The sequence below is a fragment of the Triturus cristatus genome, chromosome 5_2, assembly GCF_964204655.1.
Source record: "Triturus cristatus chromosome 5_2, aTriCri1.1, whole genome shotgun sequence".
Taxonomy (NCBI): Eukaryota; Metazoa; Chordata; class Amphibia; order Caudata; family Salamandridae; genus Triturus; species Triturus cristatus.
In genome coordinates this window covers 757,620,582-757,641,310 of record NC_140588.1, presented here as the reverse complement: position 1 = coordinate 757,641,310, position 20,729 = coordinate 757,620,582, and the positions used below count along the sequence as shown (strand labels likewise).

At 47.3% G+C, this 20,729-nt stretch overlaps 1 protein-coding gene across 2 annotated transcripts in view; it reads right to left on the bottom strand.

The window, feature by feature from the left end:
• Positions 1–20,729, bottom strand: part of LOC146829228 (UAP56-interacting factor-like) — an 801,405-nt gene that overhangs the window by 307,402 nt on the left and 473,274 nt on the right. For both annotated transcript variants that reach the window (XR_014962204.1, XM_085607860.1), the window contains exon 8: positions 15,712–15,811. Coding sequence is in view for 1 of the 2 variants with exons in the window: in XM_085607860.1 (XP_085463986.1) it covers positions 15,712–15,811 (100 nt within the window). In the remaining variant the exon portion in view is untranslated. The remainder of the gene's footprint in view (positions 1–15,711; positions 15,812–20,729) is intronic.

Sequence of the window (20,729 nt, the reverse complement as noted above, 5' to 3'; positions counted from 1 at the left end):
GTGTTTCTTTTTAGGTCTCGGGACCATCCGGTCGGCAGACCGGAAGTCCGGAGATTTAATGTCTTTGAGAAGAGGGGCTTGCACCCGCCCCTCTTCTCTCCTGTTCTCCATTGGCTGGCCTCTTAAATGCTGGCCAGCCACTGGAGAAGAGGTCCAGTCACTCCCTTGAAGCCCCGTCCTTTTCGGATCGGGGGGCGTGTTTTTTCGTTGCTTTTCGCAGGGCGTGTTTTTCTCTCCTCCAGCCAATGGCAAGAGGAGAGAAAAAGAAACACGCCCCCGAATCCGAAACCGAGGGTGCGTTTCTCCGAGGCAGTTCTTCTCTGCCTCGGAGAAAGGCGGTGGTGTCCCGGCGTTGCTGGAGGAGAGAAAAACACGCCCTGCGAAAAGCAACGAAAAAACACGCCCCCCGATCCGAAAAGGACGGGGCTTCAAGGGAGTGACTGGACCTCTTCTCCAGTGGCTGGCCAGCATTTAAGAGGCCAGCCAATGGAGAACAGGAGAGAAGAGGGGCGGGTGCAAGCCCCTCTTCTCAAAGACATTAAATCTCCGGACTTCCGGTCTGCCGACCGGATGGTCCCGAGACCTAAAAAGGGGCCCTGGTTTTGGCATAGTCTTTACCCTTCCCTCCCGCCACCATGGAAAGTCTCTCCATCGCTAGGAGAATCCATAACTGGTGTAGACAGTGTGTGAGATCAGGTACTTGGTCCGATTTCCATCTTGTCAGAATTACCCTAGGTGCAGCATTCAGCGCAAGCGCCATCTGTCGCCCCCTATTCAAGCACAAGGGAAAGGTAATCGCATTGGGGAGGCCTAGGAGTGTGTAAGCAGGGAGCCGGGGTATGGAAGTGCTAAAGGCAAAGTCTATGTCATCTAGGATCTGTTCCAAGTAGCGGGATAATTTGGGGCAATGCCAAAGTAAGTGAAGAAGAGTCCCGGGGTTGCCGCACCCCCTCCAGCAGAGGCCGTTACATTGGGATTGCCATTTAGATAGCCTTTCGGGGTTTAGTACCAATAGGTAGCAATTTTAAAAGCTGTTTCAGTGTGGCTCGGGGAGTATGTAGTGTGGTGTGCTCTCAAGAAAATGTCTTCCTACTCTGTCTGACAATACGCAACCCAGCTCAGTTTCCTTGCGCTTCTGCCCGGCAGTGCGGGGCCATGGGAGGGCTGAGGTAAGGAAGGAGTACACTTCGGAGAGAAGGCTTTTATTATCTCTTTTGCTAAGGATCCATTTCTCAAATGGCTTAATTGGCCGGAAAGCCAGGTGACGCGTCCCAGGTTCCGAAATCCAATGAATCATCGGGATTGTAAGTAAATATCAGTGGCGGGCAATTCATAGTCTGATTGTAGTTCCTTAAAGGGATAAGGCCCTGAAAGTCAAATAAGTGCCCCATTCGCTTAAAACCCTTCTCCACCCATCGTGTTATGTTATGTTATGTTATGTTATTTACTTTTATTACGCGCACAGATACTCGAAGGAGTGTCCCGGCGCGGATCAGGACAGAATTAAAACCCAAATCTAAGAGAAGAGATAAGTTTTTAGCAGTTTCTTAAAAACCCCCGTATCTTCAACAAGTCGGAGAGAGAGGGGGAGCGCATTCCAGGCACGGGTAGCAAACACAACCAGGGAAGCACCACCTAATCTATGGCGCTGAAAAGAAGGCACCTTCATAAGCCTGAGAGAGGAAGACCTCAAGTGACGCCCCGGTATGTAAAACGAGAACCGTTTCTGAAGATAGCCTGGCCCCCGGCCATGCAGGGCGCGGTGGGCAAGTGTTAGGGATTTGAAAGCTATCCGGGCCCTGATCGGTAGCCAATGAAGGGAGCGACGGTAACCATGAACACTCTGCCTGTGACCCAGCCCACCCAGCAAGCGGACAGCCGCATTCTGGGTAACTTGAAGCTTATTTAGTGCATAAGCTGGGAGCCCAGCATAGAGTGCATTGGCATAGTCCAAACGGGACAAAATAAGAGCCCGGACCACAGATTCCCTAGCCGCTTGAGGCAGCAGCGGAAGGAATCTTCTCAAAATTTTAAGGAGACCGAAGCAACAACCTGTTAGACGAGTAACCTGGCTAGAGAAGGAAAGATTACTGTCAGAATAGATGCCAAGGTTCTTTGCGGTCTGACTGTTTGAAACAGGCAGTGGGAACTCAGGAGGCCAGATGGACTCTCTGAATCCTGAGGAAAAGTCACCAAACATCAAAACCTCGGATTTATCCTCATTGCACTTTAAATGTGCCGACGCCATCCATTCAAAGACAGAGGAAAGACACCTCTGCACATGGCCCACCGAGGAGCCCAGTTTGTCCCAAGTGAACAGAAGCTGCGTGTCGTCAGCGTAGGCAATGACCTTAGCCCCCAACCCCTCTGCTAGAAAGACCAGAGGAGTAAGATAAATATTAAACAGGAGGGGGCTAAGGGACGAACCCTGGGGAACACCTGTGCCAACTTGAAGAGGAGATGAGGCCGCAGGGGGTATCCAGACTTGCTGGTAACGGCCGTCCAGAAAGGATTTAATCCAGCCCCAAACCGCGCCCGACACACCAATCTTTGAAAGTCTGTCAAGCAGCAGTGAATGGGGAACAGTATCAAAAGCTGCCGACAGGTCAAGTAGCACAAGGGCAGCCTTCCCGCCGGCGTCTAGACACTCCCGTATGGCCTCAGTGATTTCCAAAAGAGCACCTTCCGTACTGAAGGAGGGGCGGAAACCCGATTGGGCAGGGTGAAGAAGATCCGCACTCTCGACAAACTCCGACAGCTGTCTATTTACTATCTTCTCACAGACCTTAGACAAGCTGGGGAGAAGAGAAATGGGTCTGTAATTTCCCGGCACTGAAGGATCGAGAGTCGATTTCTTCAGTAGGGGGAGTATTTTGGCCTGCTTCCAACAGCTAGGCACCCTGCCCTCCAGCAGGGATAAGTTAATAATAAAATTAACTTCCTCATTCACTGTTTCTGCCACCGAAGCCAGGAGTCTTGCAGAGCAAGGATCGTCTGGAGAACCAGACTTCAGACCCTGAAGTATTCTCAGAGTGCATGACAGATCCACCGGGGAGAAATTAGACAGACAATGAATGGTAGGCAGTACAGCAGGAGTGGTATGAGAGGAGACAGAAGGACCCAAGGGACCAGTAGAAACAGGCGGGGCAGAGAAGCTGCCCTGTATCTTTAAAATCTTGTCCCGGAAGAATGTAGAGAGCGTCTCGCACCAAGCAGTGGTTGCTGGTAGAATGCAGCTCTGCGCTGCAGGGGACAGAAAACTTTGAACGATAGAAAAAATTTCTTTCGAGTTATTCTTGGCTTGATCGATCCGAGTGGCAAAGAAGGCCCTTTGGGCAGAGGAGATTGCCTTATAGTAGGTTTTTTGACCCAACCTAAGCTGCCTCTTTGCTGACGAGCAGTAATTACTAAGACGCCAGGAGCGCTCCAATTTCTTACAGCCCTGTTTGAGGAGACGCAGATCCTCCGTAAACCAAGGCTTGGAGGGAGATGCCCTTGACTGCCTAGCCGAGGTAGGTATGGCAATGGCCGACCAGGAGCCCCGAAGCAAATTGGAAAAGGCGGCAAGACACGGATCAAGATCTTGTGACAGAAGCGGCCTATTGGCCGCCAGCGCCCTGGCAAAGAGTAGGGGGTCAACCTTCTTGAACGCTGGTTTGTGACTGACCCTTGGACTGAAACCGGGCGGGGTCACTACCCATGAAAAGGGAATTAGATAATGATCAGACCAAGGGACAGGGAGTGGAGCTTTGACAGAAATAGGGAAGTTGGAAAAGATAGGATCAAGAATATGGCCACCAAGATGAGTAGCCTGGTCGACCCATTGAGAGAGCTGCACAGATTGGCAGATATCAAGAAAATCGTGCCGCAGCCTTGGTGGACATTCCCGGAGGGAAGGCGGGATTTGAGAAAAGGGGGGTCAGGAGAGAAGGGAATGAGGTCAGGCTGAGAGACCCTGTCCCAAGCTAGCATTGGGTCGTGTGACTGAAGAGGAGTAGAGACCCCAAGCACAGGCCGACTTTGGCAACCAGGCATTCTGCCAGATGTGGTGACCCACGACCGTCTGATCCATGAAGACCCAATATTTCTCAGTCATGGGACTGTTCCATTCCACTAGGTAACGTAAGAGTGAAGCATGAAAATATCGAGTGATGTTAGGGAAGGCTTGACCCCCATATTTCTTGGGTCGTTGGAGTTGGGTTTTGCGTAATCGTGGTGGGATCGAGTCCCAAACGAAGCCCTCAATTGCCTCCTGTATTTGGTGTACGGCGTGTCTTCCAGCGGCAGGGTCTGGAACTAGTATAGGGCGTGGGGTAGGGTGTTCATTTTAATCACGACAACCTCCCAAACCACGTCAGGGGAAGGAGACGCCAGCGGTGGAGGTCCGCGCGAATCCGGGATATTAGAATAGAGTAGTTTGCCTCCGCCGTTTTCGCCAGGCTCTTGTGGAGAGTTAAGCCAAGGTACGCAAGTCCACCAGACCCCCAGTCAAAGGGAAACCGAAGCCGGAGAGCCTCTTCCGTTGGTTGGCTAGTGGAAAGATTGAGCACTTGGGATTTTAGCGTGTTAATTTTAAAGCCAGAAAACTGACTGAATGTTTGAAGGTCCCGCATGATGGCCGGCAGAGAGGACATCGGGTGTGCAATTGAAAAGATAATGTGTCCTCGTACAAGCTAATGAGGTGATCTAGTCCAAAGGGGATGCCCTGCGCTAGGGGGTTATCCCGAAGTCGCTGAGCCAAGGGCTCCATATAAAGTGCAAGAAGTAGGGGGGAAATGGGGGTATCCCTGCCGAGTTCCTCTTCCCACACTGAAGTGCTCAGAGAGTAAGCCATTGACTCGAACAGCCGCCCGGGGAGCGCTGTAAATGCTCGCGATCCATCGGAATCGGGGTCCCATCCCGAAGCGCTCTAGAGTGGGGAATAGATTCGGCCAGTGCACACAGTTAAAAGCCTTTTTGGCATCGATCGCCAGGAGAAGGGCCTCTTTTTTGGACCGTTGCACCTTATCGATTAGATGACAAAGGTGTTTGGTATTGTCCCTACATTGCCATCCTGGAATAAAAACCGGACTGATCTGGATTGACCAGGCCAGGCATGTGGGGATTCAACCTGTGTGTTAAAATACCGGAAAACAGCTTTGCGTCTATGTTCAGCAAGGAGATCGGCCGGTAGGAACTACAAAGGTCAGGATCCTTACCCAGCTTGTGGATAACCGATATAGATGCCTGTAGCATAGAAGGGGTGAAGGATCCCGTGTCTGCGAACAAGTTAAACAGGCGGGTGAGTAGAGGAGCGAGGTCAACGCAGTAGGTTTTGTAAAAAAAGGGCACTAAAGCCATCCAGTCCAGGGGCCTTCTGTAGCTTCAGCCGGGCGATCGCCGAGATAACTTCTTCAATGCGAATAGACGCTTCCAGGGCGGCCGCTTCGCCCTCGGGCAGAGGTGTCACTGCTGCATCACTTAGGTATTCGGTAGAATCGGGCAGTAGGGAGGGGTCGGCTGTGTTAAGGGTATTGGTAAAAGGTACAGAAGGACAAGACTATTTAGGCAACACATGTGAGAAGTCGACCTGACCCATCACACAGCGATTTAACCGAATGAGCCTCTTGCTGGCTGCGCAAGCAATGCACTAACATGCGGCCCCCTTTACTGGAGCCAACACAATATTTGTGTTTCAGGTGGATCACCGCATGTTTGGCCCGGTCGAGGTCCAAACGGCGGAGCCTAAGGCGCTCCCGTTCTAACTACCGCCACATGCGGGGCGCACCGGTGCGTTTATGTATGGTCTCTAATTCTTTAACAGTGGCTTCAAGCTCCGCGTGTTTCTCCCGCCTAGTCTTATTCTTATAAGCGGCTTTAGCAATAAGGGCACCCCGCGCTACTAGCTTAAGCGCTTTCCATCCCGAAGAGAGTGGTGTGTCAGCCCTGTCATTGGTTGCTAAATAATCAGTAATGCATCGCCTGACGTCGGTAACCACATCTGAAGACCGGAGCAGGGAATCACGCAGACGAAAGCACGGAGTGAAAGAAGGACACACAGTGGGGAAGCGCAGTGCAAGGGTAGTGTGTGCATGGTCAGAGATGGCCCAGGGTTCAATGGTAGACGCCGTAACTAGGGCCCAAGCAGCTGGAGTAACGAGGAAGTGGTCGAAACGAGCATAAGTTTTGTGAGCGGCCGAATAAAATGAAAAATCTATCTCGTCAGGGTGGAGACAACGCCAAGCATCCCTAATCCCCACCTCTCGCAGCCACTCCCCTCCCTGACAAAGCGCCAGTGCAAGAGCCAGAACGATCCTGACCGCCGTTCATCACCCCCACAACCACCGCAGAGTCAGGGGAAGGCATCACCTCAGCACAGGCCTCCAACAAAAGCTTCTCTGGGCGGTCATTAGGGGAGTAGATAGAAGCAATGGTGCAGGAGGAGGAACCAACGCGGAATCGCAGCGCTAAAAGGCGTCCCTTGATTTCCATGACCATCCCCACCACTAAGCCCCTACAGTGTTTGGCCACTAGAACGGCCACACCTCCCCTTTTACTGTTGGTAGAGGACCAGAACTGGTGAGGGAAGTAACTGTGGCGCATTCGGTGGGTGTCTGACTGCAATAGGTGGGTTTCTTGAATGAGACAAATGTCCCCCCCGGAATGTTCTAATAAGGACAAGACCGCCCTCTGCTTTACTGGGTTGTTGAGACCCCAAACATTGAGACTGACTATTTTAAGATCCAGAAGGGAAAGAAGGGGCCAACAGAGCTATGCGGAGGACGTGCAGTCCTGCAATATAAAAAGAGCAGAAGAGGGCCGTATACGCACGGCCGCCATGCATGGTATTGAAAAAAGAACTCTAAAGAGAGAACACACCCATACCCATGAAAAAAAGAACATATCAAACGTGAAACATGACTAGTGTCTGTCAGAGTGGGGAAAGTCCAGAGGGTCATCCGGAGTCAACAGACCTTGGTGAAAAGTCTCCGAACTCAATACCAGGCAGCTTACGAGCCGCAGGAGTGTCCCGGGAGTTATGTTATGTTATATGGTTTTATAAAGCGCACAGATGCCGCAGCCAAGAGGCGTCCCGGCGCTGGGGAGATGGTGATACAACACAACACACAATTTAAAAGGCTCCGACAGGAAAAAGTTATACTGTGGAAAATAGGAAGGTTTTTAAAGCCTTCCTAAACAGAAACAAATCTGGTATGGAACGGTGCGAGGTAGGCAGAGTGTTCCAAAGAGAGGCCGCCATCACAGCAAAAGAACGTCCACCTATTCTAGTTCTTCTGTAGCGTGGGACAATGGCAAGATTTTGCCCTGATGACCGGAGAGCTCTGGAAGGAGTGTAATAGGAAATAGTCCGGGCAAGGATGGGAGGAGAGGCCAATTTAAGGATTTTAAAAGTCAGGCATAAGGCCTTGAACTTAATCCTTTGCCCTACCGGCAGCCAGTGCAGATCATAGATAGTACGTCGAGCTGAACAAAATTTAGGGAGGCCAACCAGCATCCTGGCAGCCGCATTTTGGACACGCTGGAGGCGAACTAACTCTGCCTGATTCACTCCCAACAGGAGTGAGCTAGCATAGTCTAATTTGGTAAGAACCATAGCTTGGACAATTATTTGTCTGGTGGCCGCGTCAAAAAATTTGAAGACCGGCCGGAGGCACTGCAAGGTGCCAAAACAGACACCGGCCACTCTCTTAGTGTGGGGAGTAAAAGAGAGTTTGTCATCGAGCCACACCCCGAGATTTCTAACCTCTGTAACGGGAGTGGGGACGGAGCCCAATTCTGCTGGCCACCATTGATCTCCCCAAAGCTTAGAGTCCTTGCCAAGGACAAGGACCTCGGTCTTAGACGCATTAAGTTGAAGACAGTTCTCCAACAACCACCCAGCTACTTCTTTAAGGGCAGCCTGGAAGGCGGAAGCATCCATAGTGGTGTCACCATTAAGTGCCACCGCAAGCTGAGTGTCATCAGCATATGACACCATGGTAAGTCCACATCTACGGGCTACCTCCGCCAACGGCTGAACATAAAGATTGAACAGGGTAGGGCTGAGAGCCGAACCCTGTGGGACACCATGACAAATAGGGCGAGAAGAGGACTCATAGGGTGGCATGGAGACTTTAAAGGTGCGCTCCGCAAGGAAGGAGCAGAACCAATCCAACGCAATTTCCCGCCTCCCGCCTCAGAAAGCCGTTGAAGATCCAAAAGGATCAGTGCCACCGTTTGATCACTGTCTAGCATCTTCCTTATCTGCTCCACAATTGCTAACAGGGCGGTTTCAGTGCTGTGTTCTGCACGAAAACCCATTCTGAGAAGGATCAAGAATGTTAGCTTCCTGTAGATGTGAAGAGAGGATGTTATTGGCATGTGCTTCTGCTAGTTTTGATATCCAGGGAAGAAGGGAAATGGGCCGGTAGTGTTCAGGTTTGGCGGGATCAAGAGAAGGTTTCTTTAGTATAGGAATGATGGTGGCCTGCTTCCATTTAGTGGGCAGAGTACCTGAAGCAAAAGAAAGCTCAATAAGATTACAAAGTAGAGGATAGCAACACTCTGCAAGATCCTGAAATTGGGTAGGTCTTAAAGGGTCTGTAGGGGAACCAGACTTGACTTTCGTGGCCAGAGAACTGACCTCCTCCAAGGTAGGGCCCGGAATAGATAATAATACTTTTGAAGCAGTTGGCTTGTGAACTGATATTTTATTTAAAGCAGTGGACAGAGGGAACGACCTATATATAGCCTCAACCTTTTCAACAAAAAAGGAGGCGAGATCTTCACAATGGGCTAGGGTGGCTTTAACTGGAGTTGCCGCCTTTTTACTAGTTAGATCTTTACACACCTTAAAAATTACCTTCATTGGATTCGTGCTGTTTTTAATTTCCAATGAATAGTACGTAGCTCTGGCTTTGCATATGGCCCGATGGTATAGCCTAGTGCAAGTTCTGTAGGCTAACTTGAGATTGGGGTCATACACTTTACACCAGGCTCGCTCCGCCTTTTTACAGGAAGATTTAAATTGCTTAAGAGAGTCATTATACCATGGATTGGAAGAACCCGCTCAGGTTCTACACCATCTAGCAGGTATAAGCGAATCCAGAGCTAAAGTTAGCCATTCACAAAAGCTATCATACCCACGGGTGACTTCGGTGGGGAGGTGAAGATGGTATTTCATCAGAAGCTGATGGAGATCCGCTAGATTTAAATTTTTCCATGGTCGTTTGAAGATATTGGGGGTGTGATTTCTAAAAGAAGAAGTAGATGTAGTAATATGGGCCTCGATCAAATAATGATCGGTCCAGGCCATGGGTTTAGGCTGGAGCACCGAAATATTAGTAATATTTGTAAAAAAGGGGTCTAGTAAATGACCACCAATGTGAGTTTGTAATTCAATCAGCTGGGTTAGTTGAAGAGCTTCAAGATCAGCCAGAAGGCTGCGGACAGCGTTAGAACTCAGTGACTCCATGTGCAGGTTAAGATCTCCAATTATGGAGAAGTTGGCTGTCTTCAGCGCAAGGGAGGAAGCTATCTCCGGGAGGCTGTTACGAAAGGCTGCATCAGGGCCAGGAGGCCTGTATATGAGCAGACCCTAAAAGGTAAAATGAGGGTTTATAGAAATGCTAAATTGAGCACTCTCACATCCCGCAATAGAAACAGGCTGCCAAGCACATGGGTAGCATGATTTTACCGCCACCGCAATGCCACCCCCTCTAGCATTGCGATGGTGCGTGTACATAGTATAACCCATAGGTAGGGCTAAGTTTATAGTTACCATGGCTTGATCATGTAGCCATGTTTCGGTGAAAAAGAATACATCAGGGTTCTCATCCGTAATCAGAGAGAATACTTCCAGATGGTGGCAGACCAAAGATCTGACGTTCAGATGTAAGATTTTTAATGGAGGTCGAGCGGCATGCTCAACGACAGCACCAGCTGTATACAGCAAAGATAAACTAGATCGAAATATTAAACTTGACTGAGGCCTTTGAAGCTTAAAGGAACAGTTGGGGCACTGATAAGGGCCACTCAGTGGATCTATGGCATCGTGATGACAACCTCTTACCTCATAGCGCAGTTGGCGCAAGGCGTCAGCCGATATCATCCTGAGACAGCTAGCGTCCCCTGCCCTAGCCCTGCGAGCTTTAAATAGGCGGTGTGGCGGTGCAGCAGCGCTGGAGCGCTAACCCCCGAACCCAGGATGGGTCATAGACCTATCCAAGATGGCGGCGGCGCGTCAAGTGACCCCGTGAGCCCGGACCCGCAAAATGCGGTGCAGATAAAGATTTTATAGTGCGTGAGAGGGCCAGGGGGGGCGGGGGGGGGGGGGGGGGGGGCGCGCAACTGTCATAAAAGCAAGGATAAGAAAATAAAGTAAATCAAATACAGAATAGGGAACCTTAAAAATTGCATGTGCAAGCAACAACGAAGCGCTGTACGTATGACCCCAGCGCAGCGTGGAAGTCTGCGTGGTAGTCTGAAGGGATGGTCCACTACGGGCTCCGCAACACATCCACCATTCCCTTGGTGTAAGTGGGGGTGTCTCATGGGGTGCTCGGGCAGTCCTGGGACTGCGCAAGTGTTGCGAGGACATAGTCGCGCTCCTTCGCCATTTCTTCCGGGCCCAGTTTGGTGGAGGACGGGGGAGTTTTCTCCTGTCCTGCTTGGAGGGACTGACTTGTGGCGCTTGATTCGGATCCGTGGCAATTCCCAAGAGGTCCATGGCTTCCGTGAGGGAACATATCTGCCTCGACTTCCCCTGGTGCTTTAAGATGAGGCGAAAGGGATGGCCCCAAGAGTACAGGATCCCCTTGTCCCGGAGATGAGTTGTACCACGAGGCATTCCCACCGCTTAGCTAGAGTCGCTGTGGCCAGGTCTTGAAAGTGTGCTAGAGAGCGCCCCCGAAACTGAATCGGTTGTGCAGCTCTTGCCATGCGTAGAATCTGCTCCTTCAGCATAAAGTCGTGCACACAGACTAGCAGATCGGGATGGGGGGGCTTTCCCGCCTCTGGGGAGGCCCACGCGGTGGACGCGGTCCATCTGAATTTTGTCCAGACAATCTTCACGTAATATTTGCTGGAAGAGAGACACGACGTAGCCCCGCAAGTCCTCGCCCTCCGCGGCACCGCGCGGATGCAAATGCAATTTCTCCGGGATCGGTTTTCCAAATCCTCTCTGTGGGCCTGAAGGTCTAGATTTTGGTCCCACAGGCTTAGAACCTCCTGTTGTGGTTGGTGAAGATCATCCTCGCTCACCAGCTCATGCTCCTCCAGAGCAGCTACTCTCTCACCCACCTCATCTACGTCGCGGCGCACCTCCTTGAGATCGGATGCGAGCTGCCCTTTCAGTTCTAAGATGTCTTCTTTAATGGAAGAGAATAGCTCCAGCATGAAAGCCTTTGTGACTGGGCTATCTGCCTCTTCAACGAAATCTGCGTGACCTTGGTCCTTAAACGCTCCTTGGGAGGTCTCAGAGCCCGCCGGTTGCTTGAGCAATTCCACATGCCCCAGCGCTAAGCGACTCACCGGGAAGCAGCAGCCAGCCGTCAACCATCGGACGAGGAGTGCGTTCAGAGCCCAGCAGCCACGTGCAGAGTCATGATTGCTGCCCATGAAGGAACTGACCAAGGTGAAGCTGCCCCCTCCCCCCGTCCCAACACCTTCAAAGATTGGGCGGGAGGGAGGTGCCGACCCCTCCAGGGGCCCTCTAGCAGTGTTCCAAAGTCCTGAGGATCAATGCTGGCACGCCGCGTAGGTGCGTCAGGAGACTCCGCACGCCAGCTCCGCGCGACTCACCCGAAAGCAGACGCCCACCACCCGCAAGGTGGGGAATCCATCGCAGCCAGACGTCCTCAGCCCGCTGCAGGGCCGGCAAGCCTCTCAGTGAGCACTCTTCTCCCCGGCAGGCAATCAGAGCCCCCCTCCATCGGGCCGCAGGCCCCACAAGCTACAGCCGGGCGGGAAGCAAAATGGAGGCCTTTGGGTCCCCCCGGATGGGGCCCCAGACCTCAGGTATGCAGGGTAAGAAACACACCTGCTAGTCCTCTCGAGCTGTCACAGTGGTCTGCTGGATGTTTAGGCCCACATGTGGCTGCCACCAGTGTCAATGCAGACCAGTGAGGGAAGAACGAGTGGCTGGCGACGGCCCGTCTTGCCGCATCCCGGGCAGGCCCACCGCCTCCAGACAGGAGTCCACCAGATATCAGCGCCCCCCAATCAGTGATGCAGCAGGCGGCCGAGGAGTGGTGGGAGCTCCAGACTGTTGTGCACGGGAGACAGGCGCATTCGTGGAAGCCTTCCGCCAAGCGCAGCAGCCCACTTGACATCTCCCAGGTGGGAGTCAGCTGCCGCAGGGCAGAAGGCGCGGAGAGCAGCAAAATGGCTGCCGCCCGATAGGCTGCATCCCGGGCCCGATCCGCCGCTTCAGGAGATAGACAAGTACTGGCTCACATGACCACCAGGGCACGGTGCGGGCAGCAGTCAATGCACAGCGGGCGCTCCGGTGCTCCCATGGGCCGTGCCGCTTCACCAGTGCCGGGGATCTCGCCAGCGCCAAGCTCGTGGCTTCTGTCTCAGCCGTAGGAGCCCCAGCACGCACCGCCGAAGGCTCAGGTAGGCGAACTCATGCGATTCGGATTTTGTTATGTTATGTTATTAAATCATTTATTGAGCGCACGAACACTGATTAGTTTCTTGGCGCTAATTAGTTTCTTGGCGCTAGGATAAGCAGGAGTGGGTGCTCTTCGGTTAAGGAGAGGTCTATTCAAGGGAATGGGGCAAAAACAATGCTGATGATTTGGCAGGGCCGGATAAGCAGAGTCCCGCGTCCTACCGTGCCGCGATCTAGTTTTTTTTTTTAAATACCTTGCCCGCACCACAGTATATGGCATTGAAATCGCCCAGTCTTGATAGAAGAAGAGAGGTAATGCCTGTTTGCTGCAGGTCTAGTGGTAATAAGTAAAGCATTTTTTTCAAAGTTTTTAAAATTAAGAAACATGAAGACGTACGTACGTTGACTTGTCTGATCTATAAAAGTGAGATTGGAATCAAAAACGATTCCTAAGTTACTTACTTTCGATACTGTGGTAGGAAGAGAAGTGAGGGACTGCGGCCACCAAGAATTTTCAAAAGTTAGTGCCCGTCAAATAAGGAGCAGCTCTGTGTTTTTAGAATTTAGTTTTAGACAGTGGCAGCTCAACCAGCTGACTATCACAATCATACAATTCTTAAAACGCAAGGCCAGCCCGTCTATCTTGTAAGTGATAGCTATCACGATTTGGGTATCATCAGCATTAGAGACAGTAGAAAATCCACACGTCTTTATGAGTTTCAAAACAGGAACCACATATAAATATTAAATAACGTGATGCCACAGGGCAAAGGGCAAGGCTTAGAGGAGAAATCTCCCATAGTAACTGATTGCTCCCTTTCATCAAGAAAGGAGCATAGCAGATTGAGGGCTCAGCTTCAAAAACCTATCTCGGCCAACCGGTGCTTCAGAACCTAGTGACTCACCCTGTCCGTTAGGACCACCACAGCCTTGCCACCCTTATCGATGATGCCCATACTCTCTTCAGTAACTACTACCAGCACTGTTTCTGTGCTATGCTGTGCTTTCCTAAAGCCGAACTGGGCTCTATCCAGAATGTCATTATGGTCCAGATTTTTAAGACTTCAACTTTTTACCTGAAGACTTCGACCGCTAAGTTCTAGAAACTAGGTATAATTTTTTGCACTTCCTTCAAGGAAGTGTTGGGTGGTGCACGTTTTACAGAATCGTCACCATTAGAGGGGACATCCCCTGTAGAAGGGTGAAATATGTCTTTCTCCAGCAGCTTTAGTGCCAAAGCTTCTCAATATTTTTCAGAGTGAAGACTTATGCACAGGATTGAGGCAATAAATACACTGCTCGTGTGGCTCATCTATGCAGATTTTCTTCTGTCAACAGGAAGAGCAGAATTTGAAGAGAGATTAGTTTCTCATCACTCTTAATGACAGTGACAAGGAAGAGTGGAGATTTTGACACAGAATTACAGTAAAAACAACTGGCAGTATGTTGAAAGGTGAAGAAGGGGCTGGTTCAAGTCTCACAAGACCAAGAAATTATCAAACTAATGTCACGGATAAGTCCGAGCAAAGCACTTCTTGGCAACTCCCACACACAAGACATGCAGAAGAAATCTGAGCTATAGGGCCTCTTGGAGTAGCAGGAGATCTCCACACTTTCAATTCAGTGGGTAAACTTTGAGTTGCCTCAAAGTAGGCGGATGTGCTACTAAACCAACTGTTGTTGAGGCCTTTAGCCATTTTAACACTCAGTTTTTTTAATTTTTTTTATTTGCTGGGGATTCACAGCCTTTTTTGTTTTAAACAGAATATTGATTTTGCATACATACAAGTATGGGGCCAAAGCATCCCGCCCCTGCCAATTAGGAGAGTTACATTCAGGTTATTTGAGATACAAGTGTGGCAACATATAGTATCCATGGCTTCGAACCGTTCATGTGTGGAATCTAACACAATGTGTATTCTTATCAGCTGCAAAAACAACCTCCTCCAACTGCCCCCCCCCACCCTTCCAACTCCCCAGGTGTGTCACTTAAGGCCAAGTCGTTAAGGTACAGTAGCCCTACTAATTCAGTGGGGCGTCAACAGGGCATTCACAGCCTGATAACAGGAAATGATTCATGCATGTGAATGTATGAAATATGCAACTATGGAGAACATTATATTTCCCTTTTTTGAACTTAAAAAGGTAGCTACAAGCATGCGTAATATAATGTGGAATGGATGACCTAAGCACATAACCTCGTGTGTCTTGCAATTTGTGCATACAGAGCAAAAGAGGGGCTTTCTTGATTTACTATCAAACATGGGGCACACTACTGCACCTCAGTGATGTAAGATGAGCAAATTTGTGCATTACCATAGACATCCTCTTAAGTTAAATACACAATGACATTATGAGCTCACTTGCATCAGATTTCCATCCTCGTAGAATAAAGCAGTTATTAGCACCAAAGCAATACCTTTTTCAGTAGCCTGCTAGAGGTGTGGGTCTTGGCAGGTTATGCTGGCATAGGACCTTAACCTTAAGAGAGTCAACTGTAGCAGACGGAGACCCCAAAGTCTGTATCTTCTACAGTTCATGTGGTTTCTTTGCAGTCTCTTACTTTTAGCCTTGTTTACCTACCGTAAAAGTGGAACATGGAGACGGTATCTTGGAAACTTGATCGCTCAAGGTGGAGACCTGGAAGAAGTCAGTGCTGAAAAGGGGGTTCTTGCCTAGGGGAGATGACATGCAAGGGCCACTGCCTGAAGGAAGTCAATGCGGTCATGGGACCCCTAGGGTCTTGTCAAGGGGCCAAATCTGGAGGAAGTAGATGACAACAGTATACTTGGAAAAAATGCTGGCAGGGAAATCATGGTAATATTGGAGAATTTGGAGGGAGGTCAAGCTACTAGGGAAAGAATACTTATGGCATTAAGTCAGCCGCTGTTATGTTAATACCTTGTCCATGGGCCAATGCACCAATTTGGGAAAGTCCTTCAGTGGGGATTAAGAATTATATTTCTGGATTAAGTTCCTGTCACAAATAGGATGACATTGGTTTTATTTTATTTGGGCCAATGGTAAGAGAAGGCAATGTCACATATTAGCAGACTAGAAAGAGAGAAATGTAACTCAAACAGAATGAGAATTTGAAAGCTATGTTAGAATCTTACCTGATTTGCTACTGATCCCACGTTGAAGGAGAGTGGGACTCCCTTTGACTGAATAGGGCCTTTAATTCCTACTGCTTGGGGTCGTTTCCGAACATAGGTTCTGATGAAAGAATGGTTACTTCTGTTATTTAAGTGGTCTTTTATTACTTGAGCAAATTAACTGTAGTTCGTAGTAGCAGACATTGATCAAGTGAGAAATGTTGTTATATAAGAAATATATATTACTAATTTGTTCCATGTGAAACACTTTATTCAATATCAGAAATGGGCATAAAAAAAACAACAAAAAAAACCACAGAATAATCGTAAGAAATTTCATTTCACCACACGGAAGTTTAAGTGAATTAAAATCGTGTTAATGACAACCGTATGAACTGTAGGCCACAAATTCAAAAACAAGGTTCAACTTGGATAATCTCAGATTGCTCAAACTGAGTGATAGTATAGAAATATGCATCTTTTTGCATGATCTCCTTTTTTTTGTACTGATGTTGCTAGTTTTTTTTGGGCTCTGTGCACTTGCACTCTGCTAACTAGGCCCCAGTGCATGTGCTCTTACCCCTAAAACATGTCAGAATTGGCTATACTGCTAACTGGAATACATAACTTACCTATAAGTCCCTAGTTAGTATATGGTGGAAAGTGTACCCAGGGCTTGTAAATTTAATGCCACTCGTGGACTGCTGCACCCATTGTGCCACTCACTCGAGTGACCGTGCAAACTTGATTACAGGTTTGCTTTTGTAACCTGCCCGTGCAATTCTAAAACTACAAATTCAACCTGTCAAAATAACCTGTTTTGACAAGCCAAAATCCTCCTTTTCAATATAAATAAGTTATCTCATAGGTGGCCTTACTTCCCATATGGCAGGGTGCACACTATCTAAATGTAGGACATGTAAAAGTTCGATTTTACATGTCCTTACAGTGAAAGGACCCCAAAGGCTATTTTCATTGTAGCAGAGGTTAACTTTTCTATATGTACGTACGGCCTTGAAAAATCATAAAAATGTTAGTAGATCTGCAGGTCGGGTAACTTCAATAATCTACTCGACCTAACTGTAATGAACTCGACCCATAAACTGGTCTCAAATTGTGATATTGGAAAATATTTTATTTTACAGAGTTGCCTTTTTCTTCCTTCTCACATGAGTGCTCCTTCAAATATGCGAGGTCATCATTTCTACAGTATAAATCAAAAACCTCGTTTGATTATACAGACTAAAAGAATGCTCCATGTGTAATAAGAATCTAGCCCACATATAGGGTATACATGATCCCTGACTTGCCACTCGGTTTACGAATAGCATTGCCATCAGACAGGGGCAGGATGGTTTGTCAGTTTAGGTTTAAACACTTACTTTTAGTAAATATATTAAGGCATGATGTGGTAGCACACTCATTTACAGACAGTAAATATTTAAAAAAATTGACAAAAAGCTTCACACTACCTTGCAGTTTTATTGATAAAACTGCATAGTGTATTAATAATCGGGTTTCAGAAAACATATTTATCATTTGCACAAAGTAAAGTGTTCCGATTTGTTTATCATCCGAATAAAAAAAAAAATTCACCACACAAGAAGAAAAAAATGGGCTTTCACAACTACTGAAATACATTTTGAAATTTTTGTACAGTTGACTTATTAGCTATATAAATGCATTAGAAAAAACCCAATAACCTACAGCCTTTAATTTAACACTTCGTACAGCAGATCGGACAGTACACTTCAAACAATCCTGGAGCTCTGCAGTACGAGAAGGAAAAGTAATTGTAAACTGATTTGTGACATCTGCCTTTGAAAACAGAGCATATGTGACAAGGTAAAAACAAGATTTAAAGGCGTCTTTATTGCTCCTTCACTTTATGATTGAACAAAACACCTGTTCTTTGTCAACTTGCCAAAACAGGCAAGCAGGTCCTAAATATATCTCGACTTGATAAAATCGGACTCTACTAGCAAGTGGGCGAGTAGACTTTGAGGCCCAAAGTATAGGGATACAATATTAAAATTAATAATGTTATCTCTGGCTAGGAATCTGTCACAGGTATCATTTTTGGACTTTTATAATTTTCTTGCCTAAAGCCTCTGGAGGCCTACTTGCACAAACTTTAACTAGCAGCTGAACAGCCCCCTTAATAAGGTGAGAACTTGCACCTAGAGCTGAGTCAAAGGCCTTGTGTGTAGGGAGGTGTTATGTTCCTCTGGAAGGATGACCTTCTAGGCTCTGACAACAAACTTGAATAACTTCATAGAGACCTATGCTGTCAGACAAATATTAATCCCCCTCTCAGGCTACAATCCAAGTTGGAGAAGATGCCTCCAGAACTGGTATACGGTTCCAAAGAATGAAAACAAGTTACTTACCTGTAACTTTAGATCTCTAGTATTGGAATCTTTCATAGATTAACATGCTTGAATAATTCCCCGACGTCGAGATGGGAGTCCCTGGTATATAAAAATAGCAATGCAAAGCTATTACAAACTAGAAATCAGGCCTAGGCCCATTCCAGGTTTGTAACATTTCCAACTCTCTTTGCAAAAGAGACCAAATAAAATTAACAACCTATCAGATTAGCCTCACCGTCTGGAACTCTCCTGAGAGAACCTCAGAATTTCGTAGCCATAGTGCCATAGGATAACCAAGAAGATGCAGAAGGTCGAGCTTTCCCAATGGAGTAGGGTGGGTCGCATATGAATCTATGAAAGTTTCCAATACTGGAAAACTAAAGTTACAGGTAAGTAACTTATTTTCTTAATCGAGGATTGGTATTTTCATAGATTCACGTGCTTGAATCAGAGTAGCTAGCAGTCATGAGCACATTTTGTGTTCTTATTATACTGAACAACCGTAAATAATGCACAGAAAAGATTAGAGAAAGGAAAACATTTCCTCAATTTCAGATTTCACAAAATATCAAGACTAAATTAACAGTAATCCAACTGAAAATTTAAAGTAGAGAAACAAACAAGAGGCAGCATCAAAGCTTACAAGCCTACAGAATATATCCAGAACAAATACATTTATCAACGAATATGCGAAGATCTTAGGAAAGAAAAAGGAAGGAGGGATGAGAGGGAAAGCTCACCGCTACTGAAACAGGTTTCTCAGGACTGCTTGGCCCACTGCAGTGTCACTCTGCATCGAAGTATCCAAGCAGTAATGTCTGGTAAAGGCATGGATACTCTTCCAGGTGACTGCTCTGCAGATGTCCCAGATAGGTACCTCAGAAAAGAGGGCTGTAGAGGAAGAGACTGCCCTCGTGGAGTGAGGCCGTACTCCATCCTGTATGGGTTTTCCAGCTAATTGATGACAATAGTAGATAGAGCTGGCAATCCAACGTGCAATTCATTGTTTAGAAAGGGGAAAACCCTTACAAGGAGCACTGTAAGCCACAAAGAGTTGAGGTGACTTTCTAACGTGTTTAGTCCTCGGGAGATAGAATTTTAAGCAACGCTAATGTCTAAGTTTAAGTGATCTCTCAGGTTTAGGGAAAAAAAGTCTTAAGAACCACAGGCTCATTTAAGTGAAAATTGCGATTCTCCTATTAACATGACTAGAGAATCTGGATTTCATTAAAGACACGGAGGCTATCATTATGCATTAATCCTTTAATGCAGTCACAGACAGCCGCACTACATCATAAAGAAAGAAACAGTTCTAGAATGTAGTGAGCAGGGTACAAATGGCATGAGGCACAAACAGACTGCCTCTTTTAAATGCAATGAAGTAAATAAAGTTCAGAGGTGAGGTCCAACTTGGTCTTGAAACTGAAGGTAGTGAGAAGTCCGAAGAGAGGTAAGGTGAAAACTAGGTGATCATGCAGAATTATCTGAAAGGAAAAGGAGAATGATAATATGATGATATTAAAAAAGGGTAAGATAATAGTAAAGTCATGACTTGATATACAATGCAAAATACACATCATAAAAGTACATAGTTCAAGAATTATACCAACCGAGGGAGTGGTAAAAAAGGGGTGGGATAATGATAGCCTCCGTGTCTTTAATGAAATCCAGATTCTCTAGTCATGTTAATAGGAGAATCGCAATTTCATTACAAGACCGGAGGCTACATTATGCATGTTGGTAGCCATGAAGAACAACATCAGACATGTGTTCAATAGGTTTACAGTAATGGTGAGCGAAGGTTGAAGCATTAGACCAATCGGCCGCTTTAAGAATATCATCTAACTTACCTCCAGACCAAATGGATTTGCTTGCCATAGCACCTCTGAGAGAATGAGCTTGGAATTTAGAAAGATCAATTCCAGCTAGATTCATTACTGACTTGACCCATCTAGAGATGGAGGAGGAAGCAACTGGTTTAAAGGGTTTAACAAATGAGAAGGAGTTGTTTGGCGTCTAAAGGACGAAGGTCTTTCATTCTCAAGTCATATTCTCTCATACAGTCTATGACACACAATTTCTTGCAAAGATCAAAACGAGGATAAAATATAGAGTCCGACATGGTTTTACTCCTTCTAAATATATCAAATTTAACTCCAAACATATCATAAGATCTATAAGAAATATCCAGACATTTCACATCTGAAACTCTACGACAAGAGATTAGACATAAAAGAGTAGCAAGTTTAAGCGAGAGGTATTTTCTGTTAAGGTAGGCGTTATCTGGCCAAGAACAGAAAAGGTCTAAGATAGCTTTAACATCCCACATGGATTGGTACTTGGGTCTGGGAGGTCTTTTTAGTCTGATACTTTTCATAACTCTACAAATAATCTTGTTCTTACCTACCGTCTTACTATTGACGAGGGAGTGTCCAGCAGAGATTGCTGATCTGTAGCAAATAATAGATCTATAAGATAATCCCCTGTCAAATTGTTCGACGAGGAAATTAACTATATTGACTATAGGAGCTTCCATGGGATCCAAGTTTCTCTCCATGCAACAACAAACCCATTTTTTCCAAATGTTATTGTACCTATAGTGTGTTCCGGGTGCCCATGATTCTCCGAGGAGGGAAAGAGCTGATGACGAAAGGCCAGACAGTTCGT